The sequence below is a fragment of the Mus caroli genome, unplaced genomic scaffold (genome assembly GCF_978045245.1).
Source record: "Mus caroli unplaced genomic scaffold, Mus_caroli_1 scaffold_10, whole genome shotgun sequence".
Classification (NCBI taxonomy): domain Eukaryota; kingdom Metazoa; phylum Chordata; class Mammalia; order Rodentia; family Muridae; genus Mus; species Mus caroli.
Window position 1 is genome coordinate 96,790,862 of NW_028227265.1, and position 24,742 is coordinate 96,815,603.

Here is a 24,742-nt window from a genome sequence, read left to right on the forward strand (position 1 = left end):
CATGGATCCATGTATATACATATGTATTACCAAATGCCCTGTTTTTTTCTCAGCAGAAGTCATATAAAACTCCTTTATCCTGAAGATAAATATTCTCTTTTGGGGGGCTGGTGAGATGGCTCAGTGGTTGAGAGCATACTGAGTGCTTTTCCGGAGGTTATGAGTTCAAATCCCAGCAACCACATGGTAGCTCATAACCATCTGTAATGAGAAGCAAATTAAAAAACCCTATGGGCCAGAACGAGTGGGGCCCCAAAGTGAGCGGGGCCAGAGCAAGAGGGAGAGAAAGGGAAGTGGATTTCTATTCACTTTTTGTTTAAATTATTATTGTATTTGTATTATTAACTTGTCTTCCATTATCTTATTGTATCATATTTAGTATTATATGTTATACATATATATCATATATGTATTATTTATATGTATCATAATTTATATTATATGGTTAATTTGCTATTATGATAATTTTTATAAAAGAAGGCTAGAAATTACTTATGGCATGTCTCTACCATATAAAAGCAGATCAAATTAAATTAAATTTTTTAATAGAAAAAGTTCTTTAAGTTTTTAATTTATCTATTCCACTAATATTTTAGTGTCTATTACATGCTAAACATTATATTTTCACTAGTAATTTATTAGGCATGTAATAAGTTTTACCTTATCTCCAGGAAATTGATACAGTTTTCTAATTACTGTAAGAAACAATAAAAATAATAAAGGCTAACATCACTCTACCCAGGTTTGGAATCAGTTCTCCGTCGGACTAGGAAACTGATCTGAGATGAGCCAGTCAACTCCAGTGTATCCCGGTTTCTTGAAAATTAGCTGTTTACTTACAGAGCCAGACTTAGGACATCTCAGTTAAGAAGTGGACACTGGAACCTTCATGGAACCAAAGAGCAGCCAGGAGAACTAACACACCCCTGAAAACAAAGAGCATAACTGAGGGCTTGTCATCGAGACTTCCAGGCTTTTACTGTAGCTACAGCAGCCAACACAGGCAGACGGATCCCCAGACGCAGATCTCAACAAGGAATCTGCACATGCCTACAAAGCTCATCATCTGAGAAAGGCTCAAAGGCGATCCAGTGGAGAAGGGACAGAGCCAGAATAATGGCTTATATGAAAACAATGGCCTTGTAAGATAAACAAAACAAACAACCCCCCCAAACTACACCACACAATATAAACTTTTTTTTTTTTTTTTTTTTTTGCTAAAAGTGAATTATGCATCCAAGCCTAAAATTGTGAAATGTTTAAGGAAAAGCATGCCATCTTTATAACCTTCAGTTAGGAAGACTTCTTAAATACCCAAAGCAAAATCTATAGGAACAAATTAGCGGCTCGACTTTAACAAACTGAAAACCTACTCCTCCTCAAAAGAATTATTGAAAGAGGAAGAAAGGCCATAAACTAGCAAAGTATATGCAAAGTACATATCCATACAAGATTTCTGCCTATAATATAGAAATCACCACCAAAAGAGAATTAAAAAAAATTAAAGTGTCAAAAAATTGGAACAGACACTAGCACAAAGATATACAAACAGCAATAAGTATAAGATGCTTATATAATTGGTCACCAGGCAAAAGCAAATTGAAGGTACAATGAGATTCTTTCCAAGTGGCTAAAGCCAATGACTGGCTAAGAAACGACAGGGGTAGTAAGCAACAGGACTTTTCACACACCGCTTCTGGGGATGAGAGATGGTAGAATTTTTGTTTGGGGAGTAGACTCTTAGAAACCATAATTTGGCTTATAATTCCAGCTTAGTGGTGAATCCCACAGGACAAGAATTGTTATAATTTATTTTGGTGAATTGAAGATAAATGAAAGGACTAACATCTGAACTATGTATATATAATATTCCTTTGGATTTTAATAATCAGCATGATGTATTACTTAAAAATCTATTGAATGCTTCTTTCCAGTCTAGGACAGGGACCTTAGCTGACCTTGGGTGCAAACTCTGTACCCAGTCCCACAATACCCAAAGGAAGCTGCACTCCTAGGTGCTCTAACACACCAAGGTCCACAGGATTCCAGGATCCCAGGATTCCAGGATCCCAGGAACTTGGTCACACCAGGATCTCAGGGTTTTAGAGGAACCTTGGCTCCCAGGAGCTCTGACACACCTAGGATCTCAGGATCCCAGGATCCCAGAATCACAGGATCACAGAGACAGCTGAACTCTGAGGAGTTCTGACACAACCAGGACCACAGAAAGGACAGGCTCCAGTCAGATATAGCGAGGGCAGGTAGCATTATAGATAACCAGATGGTGGGAGGCAAGGGGAAGAACATAAGCAACAGAAACCAAGGTTACTTGGCATCATCAGAACCCAATTCTCTCACCATAGCAAGTCCTGGATACCCCAACACACCGGAAAAGCAAGATTCAGATCTAAAATCACTTCTCAGGATGATGATAGAGGACATTAAGAAGGACATCAAACAACTCCCTTAAAGAATACAGGAGAACACAAACAGCTAGAAGCCCTTAAAGAGGAAACACAAAAATCTTTTAAAGAACTACAGGAGAACAAAATCAAACAGGTGAAGGAAATGAACAAAACTATCCAGGATCTAAAAATGGAACTAGAAACAATAAAGAAATCATAAAGGGAGACAACCCTGGAGACAGAAAACCTAGGAAAGAGATCAGAAGTCATAGATATAAGCATCACCAGCAGAATACAAGAGATGGAAGAGAGAATCTCAGGTGCAGAAGATTCCATAGAAAACATCGGCACAACAATCAAAGAAAATACAAAACGCAAAAAGGATCCTAACCCAAAACATCCAGGAAATATAGAAAGAACACAATGAGAAGACCAAACCTAAGGATAATAGGTATAGAAGAGAGTGAAGATTGCCAACTCAAAGGGCCAGTAAATATCTTCAACAAAATTATAGAAGAAAACTTCCCTAACCTAAAGAAGGTGATGCCCATGAACATACAAGAAGCCTAGAGAACTCCAAATAGACTGGACCAGAAAAGAAATTCCTCCCGACACATAATAATCAAAAACACCAAATGCACTAAACAAAGAAAGAATATTAAAAGCAGTAAGGGAGAAAGGTCAAGTAACATATAAAGGCAGACCTATCAGAATTATACCAGACTTCTCACCAGAGACTATGAAAGCTAAAAGATCCTAGGCAGATATCATACAGACCCTAAGAGAACACAAATGCCAGCCCAGGCTACTATACCCGGCCAAACTCTCAATTATCATAGATGTAGAAACTAAAGTATTCCACGACAAAACCAAATTCACACATTATCTTTCCACGAATCCAGCCCTTCAAAGGATAATAACAGAAAAAAAAAACCAATACAAGGACGGAAATCACGCCCTAGAAAAAGCAAGCAAGTAATCCCTCAACAAACCAAAAAGAAGACAGCCACAAGAACAGAATGCCAACTCTAACAACAAAAATAATAGGAAGCAACAATTACTTTTCCTTAATATCTCTTAATATCAATGGACTCAATTCCCCAATAAAAAGACATAGACTAACATACTGGCTACACAAACAGGACCCAACATTCTGCTGCTTACAAGAAACCCATCTCAGGGAAAAAGACAGACACTACCTCAGAGTGAAAGGCTGGAAAACAATTTTCCAAGCAAATGGTCTGAAGAAACAAGCTGGAGTAGCCATTCTAATATCGAATAAAATCGACTTCCAACCCAAAGTTATCAAAAAAGACAAGGAGGGAAACTTCTTGCTCATCAAAGGTAAAATCCTCCAAGAGGAACTCTCAATTCTGAATATCTATGCTCCAAATGCAAGGGCAGCCACATTCACTAAAGACACTTTAGTAAAGCTCAAAGCACACATTGCACCTCACACAATAATAGTGGGAGACTTCAACACACCACTTTCATCAATGGACAGATGGTGGAAACAGAAACTAAATAGGGACATAGTGAAACTAACAGAAGTTATGAAACAAATGGATCTGACAGATATCTACAGAACATTTTATCCTAAAACAAAAGGATATACCTTCTTCTCAGCACTTCATGGTACCTTTTCCAAAAGTGACCATATAATTGGTCACAAAACAGACTTCTACAGATTCAAGATGATGGAAATAATCCCATGCATCCTATCAGACCACCATGGACTAAGGCTGATCTTCAATAACAACATAAATAATGGAAAGCCAACATTCACGTGGAAACTGAACACTGCTCTACTCAATGATAACTTGGTCAGGGCAGAAATGAAAATGAAGACACATTATACCAAAACTTATGGGACACAATGAAAGCAGTGGTAGGAGGAAAACTCATAGCTCTAAGTGCCTCCAAAAAGAAACTGAAGAGAGCTTACACTAGCAGCGTGGCAGCACATCTGAAAGCTCTAGAACAAAAAGAAGCAAATACACCCAAGAGGAGTAGACTGTAGGAAATAATCAAACTCAGGGCTGAAATCAACCAAATAGAAGCAAAAAGAACTATACAAAGAATCAACCAAACCGGGAGTTTGTTCTTTCAAGAAATCAACAAGATAGATAAACCCTTAGCCAGAGTAACCAGAGGGCACAGAAACAGTATCCAAATTAATAAAATCAGAAAGGAAAAGGGAAACATAACAACAAAGTATAACTTAAAATAATTATTCTGTTTGTTGAATATCAATAGTTGAAAATATTAAAATCATGTTCTACAAACATCATGGAAATTTTATTGATAATTTTTCTCACTGTGCTTGAAATTAGCATTGCCTTAATGTTTACGTCAAAGCATTTTTGCTATTTTGAAATGTTTAAAATATACTTACGGATAAAATAATTTCTGTCCTAGAAACACTGATAATCTTTTTATGTAAACTGATTGTTGGACAATGTACACAGATATATAATGTGTTTTAAATACTCTCTCACTATGTCAGGTGATATCATATAAAGGCTTTCGAATATATTTCTTAGTGATTCTTCTTAAATATTTTATGCTCTTTTACTATGCCTAACTCCCAAAGAATATTCTGTATGTTTTGAAACAATTTAGTATTCAATATTAGGTACAGGATTCTCAGTTATGGATAGTATTAAATATTCATTAATGATATTTTTAGGATATGAAAGGATATGAATATAAAAGTTGGACAAAATTTTAAAGTATTATCTGATATCAAAATACTCAATATTATTAATATGTTTGATGTATAAAATGCATTTAAATAATAAGTTTTAAAAAATATCTATTGAACATTTTGATTTTGTTGTCATTCATTGACTGCCTTTTTTTCGTATTGGAGTGTTTCAATTTATGTTTCTATTTTTGTTTGTCTTTACAGAGGCAAATATAGGATCATCTACATAACTCCAGAGTTCTGTTCTGGTAACTTGGACCTACTCCAGCATCTTGACTCTAGTATTGGTAAGTAATGAAGTAGGACTTTGGTGAATACAAAGTAACCCATTTATGGTTGAAGACCAGATTCCAGTTTTGTTAAAGGCTTATTTCAAACATTTGCTCCTCTAGGAAATTTCTAATCAATTTTACATTTGTCCCATTTTACAATGATGTATAATTCCTCATTCCATAGAGGTGGTACTCCTGGGTGAGTGTTATGTTTGTATATAAGCATGTATGCATCCCTGTCACACTCAACCCTTTTGAGGCTTCTCTGCTCTTACTGGCCTCCAACTCCTTCATGCAGGATGTGGCACACAGTTGTCTATTCTGTGCATTGTTGCATGAACGCTGAGCCCTAGAGTCTGGAGTTTGTCTTGTTTCATATTCTGAATCTAAATGAATCAGTGTGTGGTTCCTCATTCTTGCTCATCAGAATCGCCCTTCAAACTCTAGAACAATGCTGTTAAATGGCATATTTTTTTAGAAAATATAAATATAAAATAGGTCAAATGCTGTGGTATTGTTTATGCTGAAACATTTGTTTTTTGTTTTTGTTTTTTGGTGGTGGAAGTGTGGTCAGTTTTAGCTAAGAGCTCCAAAGGAAACAAACACCATCCATATTCAAAACTTTCATTTAAATTTTATCCAACTTATCAGATAAAATTGTTTTCCCAATTTGTGGGATTTTCGTTTTTGAAGTATTAGGTATTAAGTAATTTCATATAGGTTAAGTTTTCAGTATTGTACTGGACTAGCTAGTTGAGTGTCAACTTGATTTAAGCTATGGTCATCAGAGAGGAGGAAACTCAGTTAAGAAAATGTCTCCTTAAGTCAAGATGAAGGCAATCCTATAGAACATTTTCTCAATTAGGGATTGATGGTAGAGGGCCATTGTGGATGGTACTATCTCTGGCCTGGTGGTCTTGGGTGCTATAAGAAAACAGGCTGAACATGCCATGGGAAGCAAGCTGGTAAGCAGCATCCCTTCGTGGGCTCTGCATCAGCTTGTATTGATTGGTGTTGCTTGTTGGTGCCACAGTAGAGAGAGGAGCTCACCAAGATCCTAAGCCATCCTTTTCGGAAGGAGCAGAGGGGTTCAGCCTTCCTGGGAAGGCTCACTCCAGTTACTTTATTCAAGCATTATTCAAGGTTAATTGGGGCTGGGAAAGGTTTCAACCACCACCGTTGTTATCTTGTGTTTGCTGCTCAAGAGAGCACATGACCCACACAGATCTCAGTCCCTTTTGACCATGGCTAGGCATAATCAAAGGTAAGACTCCAGGTTTGCCAGGAATGTCTTAGGACCAAGGTTGATGCAGCTGCAGGCCTTCAGGTAGTACTGAGTGCAGACTTTGCAGGGAGACAACATTTCTTCAAATAATCTCAAAACAATTTCTCAGCCTCTACTCGTTAACCCAAACACAGCAGAGGCTTTGCTGAAACATTTCACTCAAAGCTAGGCACAAAGGCTTCACTGAACATTTCACTTCAGGCTCCTGCCTCCAGGTCTCTTCCCTGCTTGAGTTCCCACATTGGCTTCCATCAACAATGAGGATGACATGGAAGTGTAAGCCAAATAAACCCTTCCTCCACAAGTCGCTTTGGTCATGGTAACAAAGACATGTACCCTATCACTTAATAGTGTTTGTCTTGTCAGGCATCCATGGGAGAAGGGGCCCTTGGTCCTGTGAAGGCTCGATGCCCCAGTGTAGGGGAATTCGAGGCTAGGGAGGCAGGAGTTGGGGGTGGGGGGAACACCCTCATGGAGGCAGGGGGATGGGGAATGGGATAGGGGATAACATTTGAAATGTAAATAATGAAAATATCCAATAAAAATAAACAAACAAACAAACAAGCAAATAAATAAGGAAATTGAAAAAACCAAAAAGAAAGCAGACTTTTATATTTCAGTATGCGTTGAAAGCAGCAAAGAATGAGGACCTACATTAATATTTATGGAAATATATTATCACAGTGTACCTATGCTCTCTCTCTGTTAGCTCTCATTGGCATGTTTTTTTTTTTTTTTTTTTGGTTTTTTCAAGACAGGGTTTCTCTGTGTAGCCCTGGCTGTCCTGGCACTCACTCTGTAGACCAGGCTGGCCTCGAACTCAGAAATCCGCCTGCCTCTGCCTCCCGAGTGCTGGGATTAAAGGCGTGTGCCACCACGCCCGGCTATCTTTGGTTTTTTTTTTTGTTTTTGTTTTTGTTTTTTTTTTTTTTGCATGTTTTTGCCTGTAATGGAAAACAAGTTTGATGTCCAGTCTGTAATGTCTGGACGGCGTTCCTTCAAGCATCTCTCTATGGGTTTAGCCTTATAGATTTACCTTATAGGAGAAGGAGAAGGGAAGATGGTCCTCTCTGTCAATCATGTGGGTTCGGGGCATTTGCTGTTATGCCAAAGGGAAGCGGTTTTACCCACTCCCTCTTGCTCACCTTAGACACTGTATGTTTTGTTTATTGTGGTTTTTTTTCTCCCCTCCCTCCCTGTGAATCAGTTAGGAGAATGATACAGGAGGATCCGATAGTCTGACCTCCCTTCTGTTTTAGAAACATACACACAAGCGAGCAAACAAAGCCAGATAACACGTGTAAGTTTTTCATCACTCGAGCAGAATTGTTTGCTTTTAATAGATAAAAATATTTCCCTGGGTGATTTAGAAAAAGGGATAAGGAAAATGAAAATTATTTTTTAAAATATTTCCACTGGCTTTTGTTTGCAGAAACTGTAAAAAGCCTACAAAAATGAATATACTTGGGATGTTATTTGTACAGTAGTCTGACATTTAACTAATCAGATTTGTCATTTTTAGGTAAATGTTACATTTTTTTAAAAGTAGTCCGGATCTATAACAGAAATAGCAAGCATACTTTATGGGGGTGCCTTCTCAGGTGATTGTCTTTTAACGTTGGGAATGAGACTTGAATGGCAGATGCCTAAATGAAATCTCTACAGGACCTTGGAAGACCCTTGAACTTTTGCATTCAGAGTAAATTTTGCCAAAGCTCGTCTGAACTAACTGCGCAGGTGAAAGTTCAACACTATTAACTGCTTGTCAGATCTAACTCTTTTAACTTAAAATCTAGCCATGTTAATTTCTACATTTAGAATAAGTGTATGAATAACACTGGAATTTCCGCAATCACTCAGTAGTATAAAGTTAGCGTTTGCCTCTTTGCTTCCTTCCTTCTGAGGACATCGGCGTAGCTCATAATCTCAATGAGTTGCTCTTGTTTCTTTTGTTTCCTCTCTGGATTGTAAGACCCTTGAGGTCAAGTGTACTCTGGTTACCCAGAAAAGGGTTAATTCAGTTTTCTTATTTAGATAGGGCCTCCAGCAGCTCAGGCCCGTCTTGAACTTTCTTTGTGGCTGAAGAGAGCCTTGAATTCCTGATCCTGAATTACATGCATGTGGCTCTTAAAAGGGCTTTAAATCATAATGACCATGTAGTAATAACAGCTGAAGCATATTTATTAAGCTCTTTTTGGGCCCATCCTTACCGGAGTGTTTTATGTGAATGTTCTAATTTAACCTTAGAGTAGTAAGAAGTATTAGGTGCTGTTACTACCTACTGGGTTTTATTTTTACTTACGATGCTGCTGGTGCTGCTGGGGGTGATGGTGGTGATGGTGAAGGTGGTAATGGTGGTGATGATGGTTGTGGTGGTAGTGGTCAGTGTGTGTGTGTGTGTGTGTGTGTGTGTGTGTAATACCACAGTGTGTTTGTAGAGGTCAGAGAACTCCTGTGTAAGAGAACACAATGGGAGTCAGTTCTCTCTGTGGTTTCTGAGGGTTGAACTCAAGTTCTCAGGCTTTTACCCACTGAGCCTTCTCAGCAGGTCCACGATGTAGTTTTGAGGAAACTGAGAACTGAAAAGATTTGTAGCTTGCTCAAGGCTTTGTGTACAGCTAATCTAATTCTGAAGCACATGTTTTAAATCATCTCACTGATAGAATATATCAGCAAATAACAAAAGGTTATTTTTCTCTTAAAAGTACTAATTTGATAAGGGTAAAGGCATTACTGGTCAGTTCTTTGAAATGTCTGAAGCTGTCTTGATGATTATATAATGAAGCCCTTTAGGATGCATTAAGACACCATTGATCTTGTTTTAGTGTGTGGTGTGGGGCCGAGTGGAGGGCTATGTTCCTTTTCACTACTTACTTTGCACACGGTGGGAATTAGTTCTCCCCAAGCCGTTTTATGTTAGCCAATGTGGATGTCATCTCGTCTTCAGTTATTGGCATTTCAGAGGAACTTCCTGTAATATGATATGTGCCGGATTGCAGATAACAACATACTTAATCTCAGTAGAAATGTGCTGACTATTTGTCTCCGTTGATAGCTAATCTATGAGATAAGATTAACATTATTGCCAAAAAGAAATGGAACAGTTCTTTTGAAAGGATATTGTTGTAGATGGTTTATAAGTGATAATTTTGGGACACAGTAATAATAAGCAATTTATGTCTTTGAGGAATAGTAATGAAAGCCGAAAGAGAGTGTGTTGTTTAAATTACGACGTAAATATTTCCTGTATGCCAACCTCTTTTATTCATTTCTCCTCTTACTCCTATTCTGACTTATGAAATTTGATGTTATCTGGTATTATTTATGCTTCTTATGGGTGTGTGTATTTGAGCCCAATACTTTGATTTGACTTATACTTTCTGTGAGGTATATGTTCTAATAGGAAGAAACAATATTGACTTAGCTAGCTTTTTCCTTCTGAGCCTTATTTCTCCTGTATATTTTCTTCTGTGTAGGCATCACTCTCATTGCTGTGGATGAGGCTCACTGCATTTCAGAGTGGGGCCATGATTTCAGAAGTTCATTCAGGATGCTGGGCTCTCTTAAAACAGCGCTCCCATTGGTAAGCCTTGCCAGATCTGATGCCCCGACCCCACCCATCTCAGCTGAGGATTGACCCCAGGGCTCCTACCACCAGGCTAGACCCTCAATCCCGAATTTACTGAAGTGACATTTTCATCAAGGCCTTTCCAGGACTGGGTAATGTCCACCCATCTCAAGACTTCTCTATAAAAGGGAGGGTATCAGATGTGAGCAGCGGGGCATATTTAGTTTTTAAAATTCTCGCGCTGGCTTCCTTTGGAGGTTGACATGTAGCTTACTAAGGAACACTCTTAACAGGAGTGTCCAAGCTGTGACATTGAGCTACTCCAGTGTCACCTACAAGGTTCTCCCTCGAGAACCACGGAATTGTGTTATTCGAAGACATCAAAGATGCCTCTGTTTTAGTTCACGTGCGACTTTGTGTTGTGCCACATTCCTACTGTCAGGGCACGGGTTGGATGCTCTTCCCTGGGACAAGAGCTGGAAAACAAGTTTTGAACATGGCAGATAAAAATGGCAGTTACTATTCCTTAGTGAAAGGGGTACAGTTTCAAGAATCTGTGGATGCCTGGAAATACCCCCTCAATGTAAATTATGCACACTAGAAGAATTTTAAAAATGACTATCTGTGACAATATACAGTATACAATATACAATGGCAGAAATGACCACAGTCATTATTCTTGACCGTGTGGCTCATGATTAAGTAGAGTATGTAGCAGCCAACCACAAGCACTTCCTCGTCTCCTAACTGAGATGGTTCGTCAGTAGCTAAAGGGGGAGGCTGTGGATTGTGTGGATACTTTGGACCAAGGGGTCATTTCTCCATGGGGAGAATGGGGTGACATCTTTGAGAGTACAGTGCAGAATTTCATCATGTTACTCAGCACGCCTTTAATCCCAGCACTCGGGAGGCAGAAGCAGGTGGATCTCTGAGTTTGAGGCAGCCTACTTTAGTCCTGTCTTAGGAGAAAGACAAAGGAAAATATAAGTTGGGTTTTAGGTTTGTTTGTTTGTTTTTTTTGTTTGTTTGTTTTTGGTATAACTTTTCATTTAGTATATTCAGACTTGGTTGTTCACAAGAATCTGAAACCAGAAAACACCACTGGGGATAGAGAAGGTGAGTGTGAAGTGGATGAGAGGGCCAGTTTGTGGTGGATGGAGATGGGAGTGTAGTGGATGGAGGGGGCGGGTGTGTGGTAAATGGAAAGGGCGGTGCGTAGTATGGTATGGCTTTCACATACAGTTCTCTTTTCTTAAATAGTCCATAAAAAATGTAGTTACCTGGTGTTCCTCACTAATGGCCCCTGTAAAATGGGCTGGGGACTGCGATAGTTCTACTCATCACAGTTTGTAGAAACGGTTAGGTTGTTTGTTGGAGCTAGGATATTATGAATGAGGATACTGTAAACATTTGCCTATAGTCCCAGGGTCCAGGTCAGCGGTTACAAAGTCTGTGAACATAAGTTTTCGTTTTCTGGGATACATGATGTTCTGGGTTCAATGGGAAGTGCTGGTCTCACTTTTAGGAAGAGCCCAGTGCTACTCTCTAGACTGGCTGCTCTGCTTTGTATCCTCCCCTCCCCAGCAGCTTAGGAACAATAGCGTCTTCGTCTTCGCTTTCTTGCCACTGTTTTGTCTTATTACTATGTAGCATTTTAGCAATTATGATACGAGTGGAGTGGTAGCTTGTGTTTTCAATTTGCATTTCTCTAATAGCTAGTGGTGTTGAACATCTTTTGTGAGCTTCTTATTTGGTTAAATGCCTAGTTTAATTGGGTTGTACTTTTTCTGTTAAGCACGTGGGGGAGGTGGAGGGAGAGAAAGGGAGGGAGAGGGATAAGGAAGGAGAGGAGAGAGGGAGGGGGGAGGGTTGTGCTTATGCACTTATACCTCTGTGGTGTGCATTACAGTGCAGCCCCTGCAGACACCAGATGTTGACGCTGCTGTCCTCCTCTGTTACTCTCTACCCCATTTTATTTGAAACACAGTCTCAGTAGCCAGGGAGCTCCTCATTTGTGCTAGACTAGCAGGCCACCAAGCCCCTGGGCTCTTTCTACTCTGGAACACTGGGCTCCTAGGTGTGCACGCTGTGCCTGGCTTTTCTGTTGGTTCTGGGGATCCGTGCTCATGTCCTGATACTCACTGAGCCATCTCTGCAGTCCCTCTGTTAACTGCTAAGAATTAAATGTTTATAAATGTGAGTTCTTGGTCGGATGTTGAGCTTGTAAATATTTCTTTGTAAATTTTATTTTTTCTCCTATTTTCACAATCTTTTATAAAGAACAATATTATAAGTTGGGTAAAATTCAGAATTTTTTTTTCCTTTATGGGTTTTCTTTCTTGGTCTCAGATCTTGAATGTTTGTCCCTGTAGTTTTTCCTAAAATGTAAATGATGTAAATTTAGGTCCAACAGGGTTCAGAGATGTCATGGCAGGTAAAGAGCTTGCCGTGCAAGTGTGAAGACATGAGCTTGAGTCTGTGAAGTACAGTGACATGTGCCCCATCCCATACTATATGGCAGAGGAGACCCAAGGGCCCACTCCTCCCCTAACTGGGTGAAAAGAGGGCTTTTTATCTACTTAATTGCTTTTGCCTCTTTGTTGAGAATCTTTTGAGTGTGTTTTGTCAGCCTGGTTTTTTGGTCTGTAGTCTGCTGTATTGTTTGATTGAATTAATGAAGTGGCCTATATTTAGGTCCTGGTGATAGAGAGACAGTGTGCAGAAGCTTCACAGTTAAATGGGTCAAATCAAGAGGAGCATTGAAAGTTTTTATCCTTTTGGCGAGATTGTCTGACTTAGTTCCCTTAATCATCAATCTTACACATTAATAGCGAATTGCTATGTTTAAAATGACTTCTTTCTGTTTGGGTTTTCTTGTAAAGATTTGATTGAGCAGTGATTAAGTAAGTCAAAAACAGTAGCAGAAATGTAATGCTACAGCTAGCAGATACAACATCAAAGGAAAATAAACTAACGTATTTGGGGTCTAAGTATGCGTCTGGCCTTGGGTCAGACACTCTTGTCTCAGTCTTCAGGACTGTTCATTAGGTTAGCTTTAATGCCATCATATTTCTTCAGTTGTCAAAGGACAGCTCATTCCCCTTGCTTTCTTTCTTTCCCAGCATAACCTTCTCCTCAAGTCTCTTCTGTTCCTTTGTGCCTTCTTGTTTTATTAGGGTTGGGGTCCTGGTCCCTGTTTTAGACTTACTCTCTCTCTTTTCTGTGCATAATTGGATACCATCCCATTATGGAGAACCCTCAAATCTACAACTTGGATTAGTACCAAGATGTGACTGAGTTCCTCCGCCTACTTACCGGCACTTGGTGTTGTACTACATTTTGTTTTAGCATTTTATTGCATATAAATCACACATATTATAGGAGATTTATAGGATATGTATATATATATATATATATATATATATATATATATATATATATATATATACAATTGTCAACTTGAGAGTTTGTTCTTTGGGTTCCTAATAGGTATCTCAAACTTAACCCCTCCAAAACTGGCTCCTGACGTTCTTCCCACTCTGAGTGCTTTCCCGCAGACTCCATTACCTTGTTTAATAGCAGCACCAGAGAGTTTTGCTATGCAGCCCTGACTAATCAAGAGATCCTCCTGCCTCAGTGTACCCAGTGCCTGGACTGCAAGTGTGTACCACTCTGCCTGGGAGATTGATTATTGGTACCACTCTGCAGCATACATTTCACCAGTAAGGAAAGCCTGTGAGTGATCTTCCAAGTCTATACAGATGCTAATCGCTTCCCTCTTGATCCCTGCCATAGCCCTGGTGCTAGCTTACATCTTCCTTCATGTAGGCTATTGTGGAGAGCCGTGCTGCGAGCAATCGCAAGCTGCAAGCAATCGCCATTATAAGATGGCGCTGGCCTCCGCTGTGCCTAACTAGTAAACAAGCCTTGTGCGCAAGTGCGAGAGTGAACTCACACTTAGTCACTGCCCATCTCGGGGCGTAGTAGTGGGGTGATGGGCGAGCAACAAATCAGGAGCTGACAAGCCATATCAGGTGTTGAACCGCCATGGCTGAGGGCTATATAAGCGACTCCATTTTCTGGGGTCGGGGTCTTCCCTCTTGAAGAAGCAATAAAGCTTTTGCCACAAAAGATTCCGGTTGTCCCTCGGGGACAAAAGCTCGGGATAGACTATTACAATAATCGCCTTGTTTCCACCTTTAGTCTATTTCTATACAGCGTTCAAAGTGATACTTCTGAATCTGTCCCCTAGTTCTATGTCTTCTGTGCAGTATGTGATGGTATCGCACCTCACTGAGGTTATGTTATGTAGTCTTTCACTTTCATGCCCGAATGATGACATTAGATTCTTAATGCAATCCATCAGTGAATTAAGTCTTTGGGTCAGGTTACAGCCATCATTATCCAATCACCTCTCAGTGGTTGGGTCTATGACTTGGGGAGTCACCCTTCTACCCACAGATAGGGCAGTTTGTATCTAAACCATAACAAGGGGGAGTTTTTCTTTTTCTTTTTGTTTATATAAGCAGGGGTACTATCTGACTCATAGCAGTTGCTTAATAATTACACGAATCAACTAATTCTGGTTAGAAAGCTGGGAATTAGCGAAGTAACTTTCCTATATAGGTAGTTATAAAAGAGTTGGGTAATAAATAGTATACCATAATATACTGTGCTGATTTCAACACAAATGATTTGAAAGAGACAAGCTATATTTTCTACCCTTAGGTAGTTCATAGCCCCGAGAGGGAGTTGAGATCCACATCCAGGAAAGTAGAGGCAATAGAGACAAACCATGCACCATGCATGGAAAGATGGGTAGTGCCCATAGCACAGTCACACATGGGAGGGCAAGGGAAGGTGTCCCACAGTGCAGGTCACTGAACGCTGCTCAGAAGGACTGGTTCCCACTGACCTAGGATGATTTAATGAGACAGAGCGAGCTGTGGAATTGAAAAGCAAGAGGATGCTTGTGTAAGCCTTTCTTAGGCCTTTGATTCTAGGATTGCGTTAAAGGAGTTTTAAATAATTTAAGAGGTTCTCAAATACTCTTCAGGTGGAAAAAAAAGAATTAAATCTTTTATTATATCTAACTCTGGACATAATGAGATCGCTTTCAGTTCTTGCAGCGATGAAACAGCATATTCCTTCAGTTGAGAGTCTTGGCAGGTTGTTCTTCCAGCAGAGGCCAAGGATCCTTAGCCCCTGTGCTTTTAAAGACGGACTCTGTTGAGGGTGGTAAGAAACGCCACCTGGTGGATATTCCTTTTCTTATTGACCTTGATCTTATGTTCTAATCCTGTTATGCTGGGATTACTGTTGGATTCACTACACCAAATTAGTATAGCAAATCAAAAAGTGCTCGAAACCACCAAACAATTAACACAGGACCCATTTGGAAGGAATCACAAAAGTGAGCCCAGAGAGGTGAAAGCCAGGTGAAAGTTCTGCATAGCCCTCAAAGTTTGCATCTAACCAGGAGGACGAACTTTTGAAGACTATGAGGTATATTGACTCTCCCCACTAATTTGTCGTAAGGACCCATTAAAAAGATCAGAATAGTAGATACTAAGTAACTGGAAGAAGAGATTAACCAAAACCTGTGTGCAGAGTGTGAGGTAGTTATGTGATCCAATTTAGAAAAAAGATGGTTATGTTTTCTTTCAATCGTTGTTTCATGGAGCATGTAGTTAAGATTCACCTCAATGTACAGTGTCATAAGATTAATCTGCATTATGTATTTATTGGGTTTTGTTGCTTACTTTGTCAACAACTGGTGTCTCTTACCAAGGAAATCAAGGCTAGCCAACTTAAAGAGCAAATTCCTGGTGCAAAGTGCTTGATATATGTAGACACCAATATAATTCAGCACGTGACCAGCTTTCTTCTCAAACAGGTTACTATTTATAATTGTGCTGTAGCCACAAAAACGACTTGGAAATAGCCCATCCCATGAGGGCATATGGTCCCATTTCTCAGTACTGACCCATGTGCTATTTGTAAGCATTGTCCTTGACTAAAATTTTCACATTATAAAATGCTGCAGACATCTGAGGGATCCGTTCTAGTCACATTCATTTTCATGACTGTTATTTTTTTATTCTACATTTTAGTTGGAAGAGCAGTATTCCTTACTGTGTCTTTGGAATGTTGTAGTGAGTTTACAATATTTTTCCTGCTAGCAGTCTGCTTGACTGAGGACCTTATAAGAAAAATGAAAAGTTTTACTAAAAGATCTAGCAACCTTGTAGCTCTGTCTCTCTCATTTCACTTTTCCTTAAGTTGAGCCCAGGCCAGAGTCAGTGGGGAATGTGCTAGCATTTGAAATTCTCCACCATTGAAATTTCCATGCAGAAAGAAATCTCTTCTGTTGTTTTGTGACTGCACTAGTGATAAGGTGCTGGCTCTAATACCCTGAATAGAATTAAGCACTTAGCATGCTTTTGTAGATATGTTTCTGTGTTTTGTGTGGAGTCCAGGTGTATATAAAGACTACAGGTCATTCTTGGGTATTGTTCCTCAGGTACAAATCTACATTATCTTTCAGAAACAGGATCTTTCACTGGTCTGGAGCTGGCCAAGTAGGATGGAGTGGCTGGCCCTAGAGTCCTGGGAACCTCGATATTTCTTTTATATTTGGCATAAGACCGCCGTCCTTTTTCTTTGATTCTTAAAATATTGTTCAGCCTCTTTGCTTATGCAAAGGCGGTCTATCAGTAAAGTTCTGGTCTGACAGGTCTGTTCAGGAAGACAGGCCATTAACTGAGATCATCTACCCGGTGCCAGTATTACAAACTGGAATTTCAAGTGTGTGTGTGTGTGTGTGTGTGTGTGTGTGTACACATATATATGTATATATGGTGATGCCCAGCGTCCTGAAGGCGCTGTTTGACAAAGTTCCGGTTCTTGGACCAAGCCTTCACTGCCCGTGGTGGATATTCACTGCGCACCTCTTGCTAGTCTTATGTTTCTCACTGTTAAAGGCCTCTCTCTGAGAGCTAGAGCTGGGGTAACAGAAAGCTAGTGTAACCAAGAATCCAATTAATGAAATTAATTAAATGAAAATTAATGAAATTAATTAAATTCCCTGGGGAAAAAAAACAGTTATGCAGAAAATTGAGTCTCTCCTAAGAACTTATTTCTTAAATAAACATTTAGATCACTAATGAATGTTGTTCATGAGATAGAAGATTTGAGAAGAATTATTAAAGACGTAAAAGTTAGGGAGAACTTAGAAGTTGAGAAGATGTAGTTGGATTGCTAGGTTTTTAATGTTCAACTTTAGAAACCAGCAGTTTGTATGTACAGGACGGGATTTGGATCATGCAGGTTTATGACAAACCTTGGTGCCTCCCTGAAGGCAAAAATAAGCAAGCTTAGGAACCCTGATGTTCGCCTGCTTTTTACAGAATTGTAATACAGATAGGGATTGTATTGAAACAAGGGTTCAAGACAGAGGCACAGAAGAAGGCACTGTGGCTCAGTGAACTACCCGCCTTCCTGAACATGTAAGGTTAAAAATGTAAATTCCTAGGAAACTGTTATATTTCTTTTTAAAATGTTAATTAAGGTTTTTTGTTTGTTTGTTTGTTTCATTTTTTAGTTTTAGTTTTACTTTTTTTTAGACAGGGTCTCACTGTGTAGGTGGGGACAAACTCCACCCCTGTTCCCCTTTTCCTCACCCTCCTGAGTGCTGGGATCACAGGCATGTGCCACCACCCCTGACAGGGTCCTCTACACACCCAGGAGTCCTTACTGTCAGGCTGTGTCAGTTATAGTATCTTATACCAGCCATTAATCAACCATTGTAGTGCTTGATTAGAGAATCTGATTTCTTCAAAACAGGGCTCTGCATGACTTAATCACTACATACACATTCCTAACGCAGAGAACAGTCTGATTATTAGCCTGAAGATTAATGTGGGGTTGCACTTTAAAGTGGTTTCACAAATTTAAACATAGACAATACAAAAAATTATCCTAATTACTTGGTTTCATTGAGTTAGTTTATTTTTGTATGACTTTGGATAGGTCTTAATCTAATTAAGTTATTTTAATCATAAGAGTAGCTGTTTCTTAATTAATTTACTGCTGAAGACCAAACCCAAGGCCTTGACAGGCTTGTACTTTCCCAGTGAGCCATGCCTTCAGCCACTTAACTATTCCTTTCTGTGTGTGACTGAAAATAAGCTTTATTTTTCTAAGCAAACACGAATGAAACAATGCTTGAAGCTTTGTCCAAGTCTATATTATTTTATGGGTAATATTTATTTTATATTGAACACTTATTTTTTAACTATGAAAGTCTTTTATTTTCATAGATATCTATTGCGGTAAAAATTTAAAGGTAATAAACTATGATAAATTGAGGTAAAGATGTGGCTCAGTGGTTAGATGTTCATATTGCTCTTACATGAGAGGAGAATTCAATTCTGATCACCCACAGTAGGTGGCTCACACCTAACCATAACCCCAGCTCCAGGGGTGTCTGACAGCTTATTGGGAGGTTATGTAACTATAATATTTACATTTTTAAAGAATAGAAAAAATCTATTTCTATAACAAAGCTAACTGAAAAGGTAGAATATAAAGGCAAAAACATTGATATTAATATTTTGTGAAATTTAAATAAAAACCAGCAATCAACTGAAACTGAAAATACCATAAATGACAATGCTCTTTCTTAGGTATTTCTTAGTAGTTTTGTTTAGCATTCTTAATTTGTATTGTTGTATAAAGAAGAATGAACCAAGTTACTGAACAGAGCAGCAAAGCTTATAATCTAAAATTTAAAGATGTTTATGTTTTAGTTTTTGAATTAACAATTTATAATTCTGAAGATACTTTTTTCTTAATTTGTTTATTATTTAAATGCATTTTATACATCAACCATATTAATAATATTGAGTATTTTGAGAATCAAATAATACATAAAAAATTTGTTTAACTTTTATTTTCATATCCTAGAAGTATCATTAATGAATATTTAGTACTATCCATAACTGAGGATCCTATATCTAATGTTAAACACTAAATTGTTTCAAAACATACAGAATATGCTTAGGGAGTTAAGCATATTAAAAGAGCATAAAATATTAAAAATGAATCATTAAAAAATATATTCAAAAGCCCTTATATAATACCACATGACATAGTGAGAGAGTATTTAAAATGCATTATATATCTGTGTGCATTGTCTAACAATCAGTTTACCTAAAAAGGATTATCAGTGTTTCTAGGAGAGAAATTATTTTATCAGTAAGTATATTTTAAAAATTACAAAATAGCAAAAATTCTTTGAAGTTAACAGTAAGAAAATGCTAATTTCAAGCACAGTGAGAAAAATTATCAATAATATTTCCATGATGTTTGTAGAACATGATTTTAATATTTTCAAATGTTGATATTCAACAAACAGAACAGTTATTTGAAGATATATTTCATTGTTATGTCTCCCTTTTCACTTTTGATTTTATTAATTTGGATACTCTGTGCCCTCTGGTTACTCTGGCTTAGGGTTTATTTATCTTGTTGATTTTTTTTCAAAGAACCAGCTCCTAGTTTTGTTGATTCTTTGTATAGTTCTTTTTGTTTCTATTTGATTGATTTCAGCCCTGAGTTTGATTATTTCCTGCAGTTTAATCCTCTTGGGTGTATTTGCTTCTTTTTGTTCTAGAGCTTTCAGGTGTGCTGTCAAGCTGCTAGTGTAAGCTCTCTTCAGTTTCTTTTTGGAGGCACTTAGAGCTATGAGTTTTCCTCCTACCATTGCTTTCATTGTGTCCCATAAGTTTTGGTATGATGTGTCTTCATTTTCATTAAATTCTAAAAAGCCTTTTAATTTCTTTTTTTACCATTGAGTAGAGCGTTGTTCAGCTTCCATGTGTATGTGTGCTTTCCGTTGTTTGTGTTGGTATTTAAGACCAATCTTAGTCCGAGATGGTCTGATGATAGGGTGCATGGGATTATTTCCATCATCTTGAATCTGTTGAAGTCTGTTTTGTGACCAGCTATATGGTCAGTTTTGGAGAAGGTACCATGAGGTGCTGAGAAGAAGGTATATTCTTTTGCTTTTGGATGACATGTTCTATAAATATGTGTTAGATCTACTTGGTTCATAACATCTGTTAGTTTCACTGTGTCTCTGCTTAGTTTCTGTTTCCATGATTTGTCCATTGCTGAGAGTGGGGTGCTGAAATCTCCCACTATTATTGTATCGGGCATGATGTGTGCTTTGAGATTTAGTAAAGTTTCTTTTATGAATGTGGGTGCCCTTGCATTTGGAGCATACACGTTCAGAATTGAGAGTCCATCTTGGCAGATGTTTCCTTTGACCAGTATGAAGTGTCCTTCCTTATCTTTTTTTTTTTTTTTTTGGTAGCTTTTGGTTGAGAGTTGATTTTATTCGATATTAGAATGGCTACTCCAGCTTGTTTCTTGGGAAACAACCATTTACTTGGAAAATTGTTTTCCAACCTTTTACTCTGAGGTAGTGTCTGCCTTTGTCACTGAGGTGCATTTTCTGTATGCAGCAAAATGCTGGGTCCTGTTTACACATCCAGTCTGTTAGTCTATGTCTTTTTTGAGGAATTGAGTCCATTGATGTTAAGAGATATTAAGGAAAAGTGATTGTTACTTCCTGGTATTTTTGTTGTTGTTAGAGGTGGAATTATGTTTGTGTGGCTATCTTCTTTTGGGTTTGTTGAAAGATTACTTTCTTGCTTTTACTAGGATGTACTTTCCCTCCTTGTGTTGGTGTTTTCCATCTATTATCTTTTTTAGAGCTGGAAAGATATTATGTAAATTTGGTTTTGTCATGAAATATCTAGCAGCTTGACAGCACACCTGAAAACTCTAGAACTAAAAGAAGAAATACACCCAAGAGGACTAGATTGAGATTGAGAGTTTTGCCTGGGCTGGCATTTGTGTTCTCTTAGGGTCTGTATGATATCTGCCTAGGATCTTTTAGCTTTCATGGTTCCTGGTGAGAAATCTGGTATAATTCTGGTAGGTCTGCCTTTATATGTTACTTGACCTTTTCCCTTACTGTTTTTAATATTCTTTCTTTGTTTAGTGCATTTGGTGTTTTGATTATTATGTGACAGGAGGAATTTCTTTTCTGGTCCAGTCTATTTGGAGTTCTGTAAGCTTCTTGTATGTTCATGGGTATCTCTTTCTTTAGGTTAGAGAAGTTTTCTTCTATAATTTTATTGAAGATATTTACTGGCCCTTTGAGTTGGGAATCTTCACTCTCTTCTATACATATTATCCTTAGGTTTGGTTTTCTCATTGTGTCCTGGATTTCCTGGATGTTTTGGGTTAGGAGCTTTTTGCATTTTGCATTTTCTTTGACTATATTTTCTATGTGTCAATATTTTCTATGGTATCTTCTGCACCTGAGATTCTCTTTTATCTCTTGTATTTTGTTGGTGATGCTTGCATCTATGACTCCTGATCTCTTTCCTAGGTTTTCTGTCTCCAGGGTTGTCTCCCTTTATGATTTCTTTATTGTTTCTAGTTCCATTTTTAGACCCTGGATGGTTTTGTTCATTTCCTTCGCCTGTTTTAAAGTGTTTTCTGGTAATTCTGTAAGGGATTTTTGTGTTTCCTCTTTAAGGGCTTCTAGCTGTTTACCTGTGTTCTCCTGTATATCTTTAAGGGAATTATTTATGTCCTTCCTAACATCCTCTATCATCATCATGAGAAGTGATTTTAGATCTGAATCTTGCTTTTCCGGTGTGTTGGGTTATCCAGGACTTGCTATGGTGGGAGAATTGGGTTCTGATGATGCCAAGTAACTTTTGTTTCTATTGCTTATGTTCTTCAGCTTGCCTCCTGCTATCTGATTATCTCTAGTGCTACTTGCCCTCGCTATGTCTGCCTGTTCTTCTTGTTATCCTGGTTGTGTCAGAACTCCTCAGAGTTCAACTGTCTCTGTGATCCTGTGATTCTGGGATCCTGTGAGCCTGAGATCCTGGGTGTGCCAGAGCTCCTGGGAGTCAAGCTGCCTCTAGGAACCTGAGATCCTGGTGTGACCAAGCTCCTGGGATCCTGGGATCCTGTGGACCTGGGTGTGTTAGAGCTCCTGGGAGTAGAGCTTCCTTTGGATGTTGTGCTACTGGCTGTGGAGTTTGCTCTCAAGATCTGCTCAGGGCAACGGCTCAGAGTGGATGGGACCTGTGCCACTGGTCAGGTGGAGTTCCTGGGTGCCTGGGTCCCACTGCTCCAAGTTACTCCTGGTGTTGGGGCAGATGTTGTGCCCTCCTCACCTCTGATCCTATGATGCTGGGAGTGTTTAGGGCACTTGGGAGTGAGCTTCCTCTGGGTGTTGTGGGACTGGCTGCGGAGTTCGTGCCCAAGGTCTCTGCTCAGGGCACTGGCCCTGGCTGGAAGGAACCTGTGCCAGTGGTGGGGTGGATTTCCTGGGCACTAGCCCAGACTGGAAGGGAACACTTTTATTTTTGTTCATTTATATTGTTCAAAATAATGAGTTTCATTTCATTTCCATAACATATTTAATATACTTTGGTCATACTTATTCCCTAAGAGATCATATTTTGTTTTAATTTTAAGTCGAATTATATACATATTTCTTTGTAAATTAGCAAACTGCATACACATTTATACTAGATACAAGATAATTGCTTAAATTATCTTATGAGGTAGTTACCGTTATGTTTGAATAATTTTACTAGGATGTTGTTTCCTCTATCTATAACAGGTAATAAAATACTTTAAAAAATTGAATTCTTAGCGATAGAATAGCTAATGATTTAGAAATAAATTTTAAGACAGCCTTTTTCTTTTCTGATAATGAAATGGTTGAGTACCCTGGTTGAGTGTATTCCCATTATAATAGTTATAAAACATGAGCCATGTACATGAAAGATACCTTGCTCACCTAGCTGTGAATTTCTGAACGAAATATTCATGGTCTTCCTGCCTCCTATTGTGCCTCTTGATTTTGATGCTCACCCTATGGAGAAGTGCTAGAAAATAGCCTATGAGTCAGTTGCTTAAAGAATCAGGTTGTCATACATGTCTCACTTTCTACATAGTTAGTACATCTAGAATGGCACTGAGAACTCAGTAAGACAGGAGAGAGGTTGTCATGGCTGTTGGGAGACTTGCTTCCACAGCTGGAAAGCCACATGCCAATATAATTTTGAAGAACGCTTCTCACAAAATAAAAGATGAATTGTTTTATGTAGCTAGGCTATTAAATTATAACCCTGCCAGGGCTTATGTATTGCAAGTTACAGATTATTAAAAAAGAATGAGATGTAATAATCTCCAGTTCTATTAGCACTAAAGTATAAATGGCTAATAAGTAGTTTTAATTTAGTGGGACAAGATAAATTGCATTGAAATCTTATGATTTAGTGTTTGATTTATTAAGTAGGAGATAACTTTTCTCGTTTAAAAACATTTTTTTTTCCTCTTTACGTAGGGCTTGTAGCTTGGTGGTAGAGCACCCACTAAGCATGCCCAAGGTCCTGGGTACCATCTCCAACATGACAAAAAGAAATAAATATTCAAATAAACCAAAACGATAGCGTGTGTGTCTTGGCCATAGTTCCTGTATGGTCGTGACTGTGGATTTGTCAGAAGACAGTGAGAAGTCAATGCGCTTCCAGCCTTTTAAACGTCCGTTTGTATTGGATTTCCCCCCAGGTTCCAGTCATCGCACTTTCCGCTACTGCAAGCTCTTCGATCCGGGAAGACATTATAAACTGCTTAAGCCTGAAAGACCCTCAGATCACCTGCACTGGATTTGATCGGCCAAATCTGTACTTAGAAGTTGGACGAAAAACAGGGAACATCCTTCAGGATCTAAAGCCGTTTCTCGTCCGAAAGGCAAGGTAAAGATAGGACGCTAGATGAAAGTATTTTTTAAAGAAGTTATTTTATTTTTTTCTATTTCTTTTTTTTTGATATATATTTAATGTCTCAAATTTTCTGTAGCCTTGGCTCAAATGAGTGTAACACTACATAATCAATTCAGTGACCTAGATGAAAGCACATAAAAAATATTTCCATTCATTCTTTTAGAATTTCATATAGCATACTTTGATCATATCCACCCTATTACTTTCCCAACTTCTCCCGGATCCGGTCTTTGTCTTCACTGCTCCCCAACTCCACGCCATCTTTCATTTGTGAATCACACATTAGCTCTCATTTGTGCTGTATGTGTGCTTCTTGGTAGAGAGCATCCGTAGCTTCGTAGACAGCTAGTCAGGAGTTGCACCCCTAACGGAAACTAGCTCTCCCTCTCCCAGAAGCTATCAGCTGTCTACAGTCTACCGCTTGGTTAGGGGTGGGGGCTTGGTCTAGTGCAGACAAGGGTTCATGAGTGCAGTGGTCCCGCCATGACCAGGACACATGGCTTTGCTTCAGTTTTCTCTGACCATTGGCCTTTGTGTTCTATTTGTCCACTCTCCCATGGTGTTCAAAGCATTTATATTTTGCAAGGGCAGAGGAGATGTGGCCAGGAACTAATATGTC

The 24,742-nt window shown here is 38.7% G+C and overlaps 1 protein-coding gene across 3 annotated transcripts in view; it reads left to right on the forward strand.

Annotated features, from left to right (window-relative positions):
- Positions 1-24,742, forward strand: part of Wrn (WRN RecQ like helicase) — a 146,993-nt gene that overhangs the window by 65,737 nt on the left and 56,514 nt on the right. For all 3 annotated transcript variants that reach the window (XM_029480716.2, XM_029480718.2, XM_029480717.2), the window contains exons 16-18: positions 5,317-5,399; positions 10,146-10,252; positions 23,909-24,096. In XM_029480716.2, the coding sequence (XP_029336576.1) occupies positions 5,317-5,399; positions 10,146-10,252; positions 23,909-24,096 (378 nt within the window). The remainder of the gene's footprint in view (positions 1-5,316; positions 5,400-10,145; positions 10,253-23,908; positions 24,097-24,742) is intronic.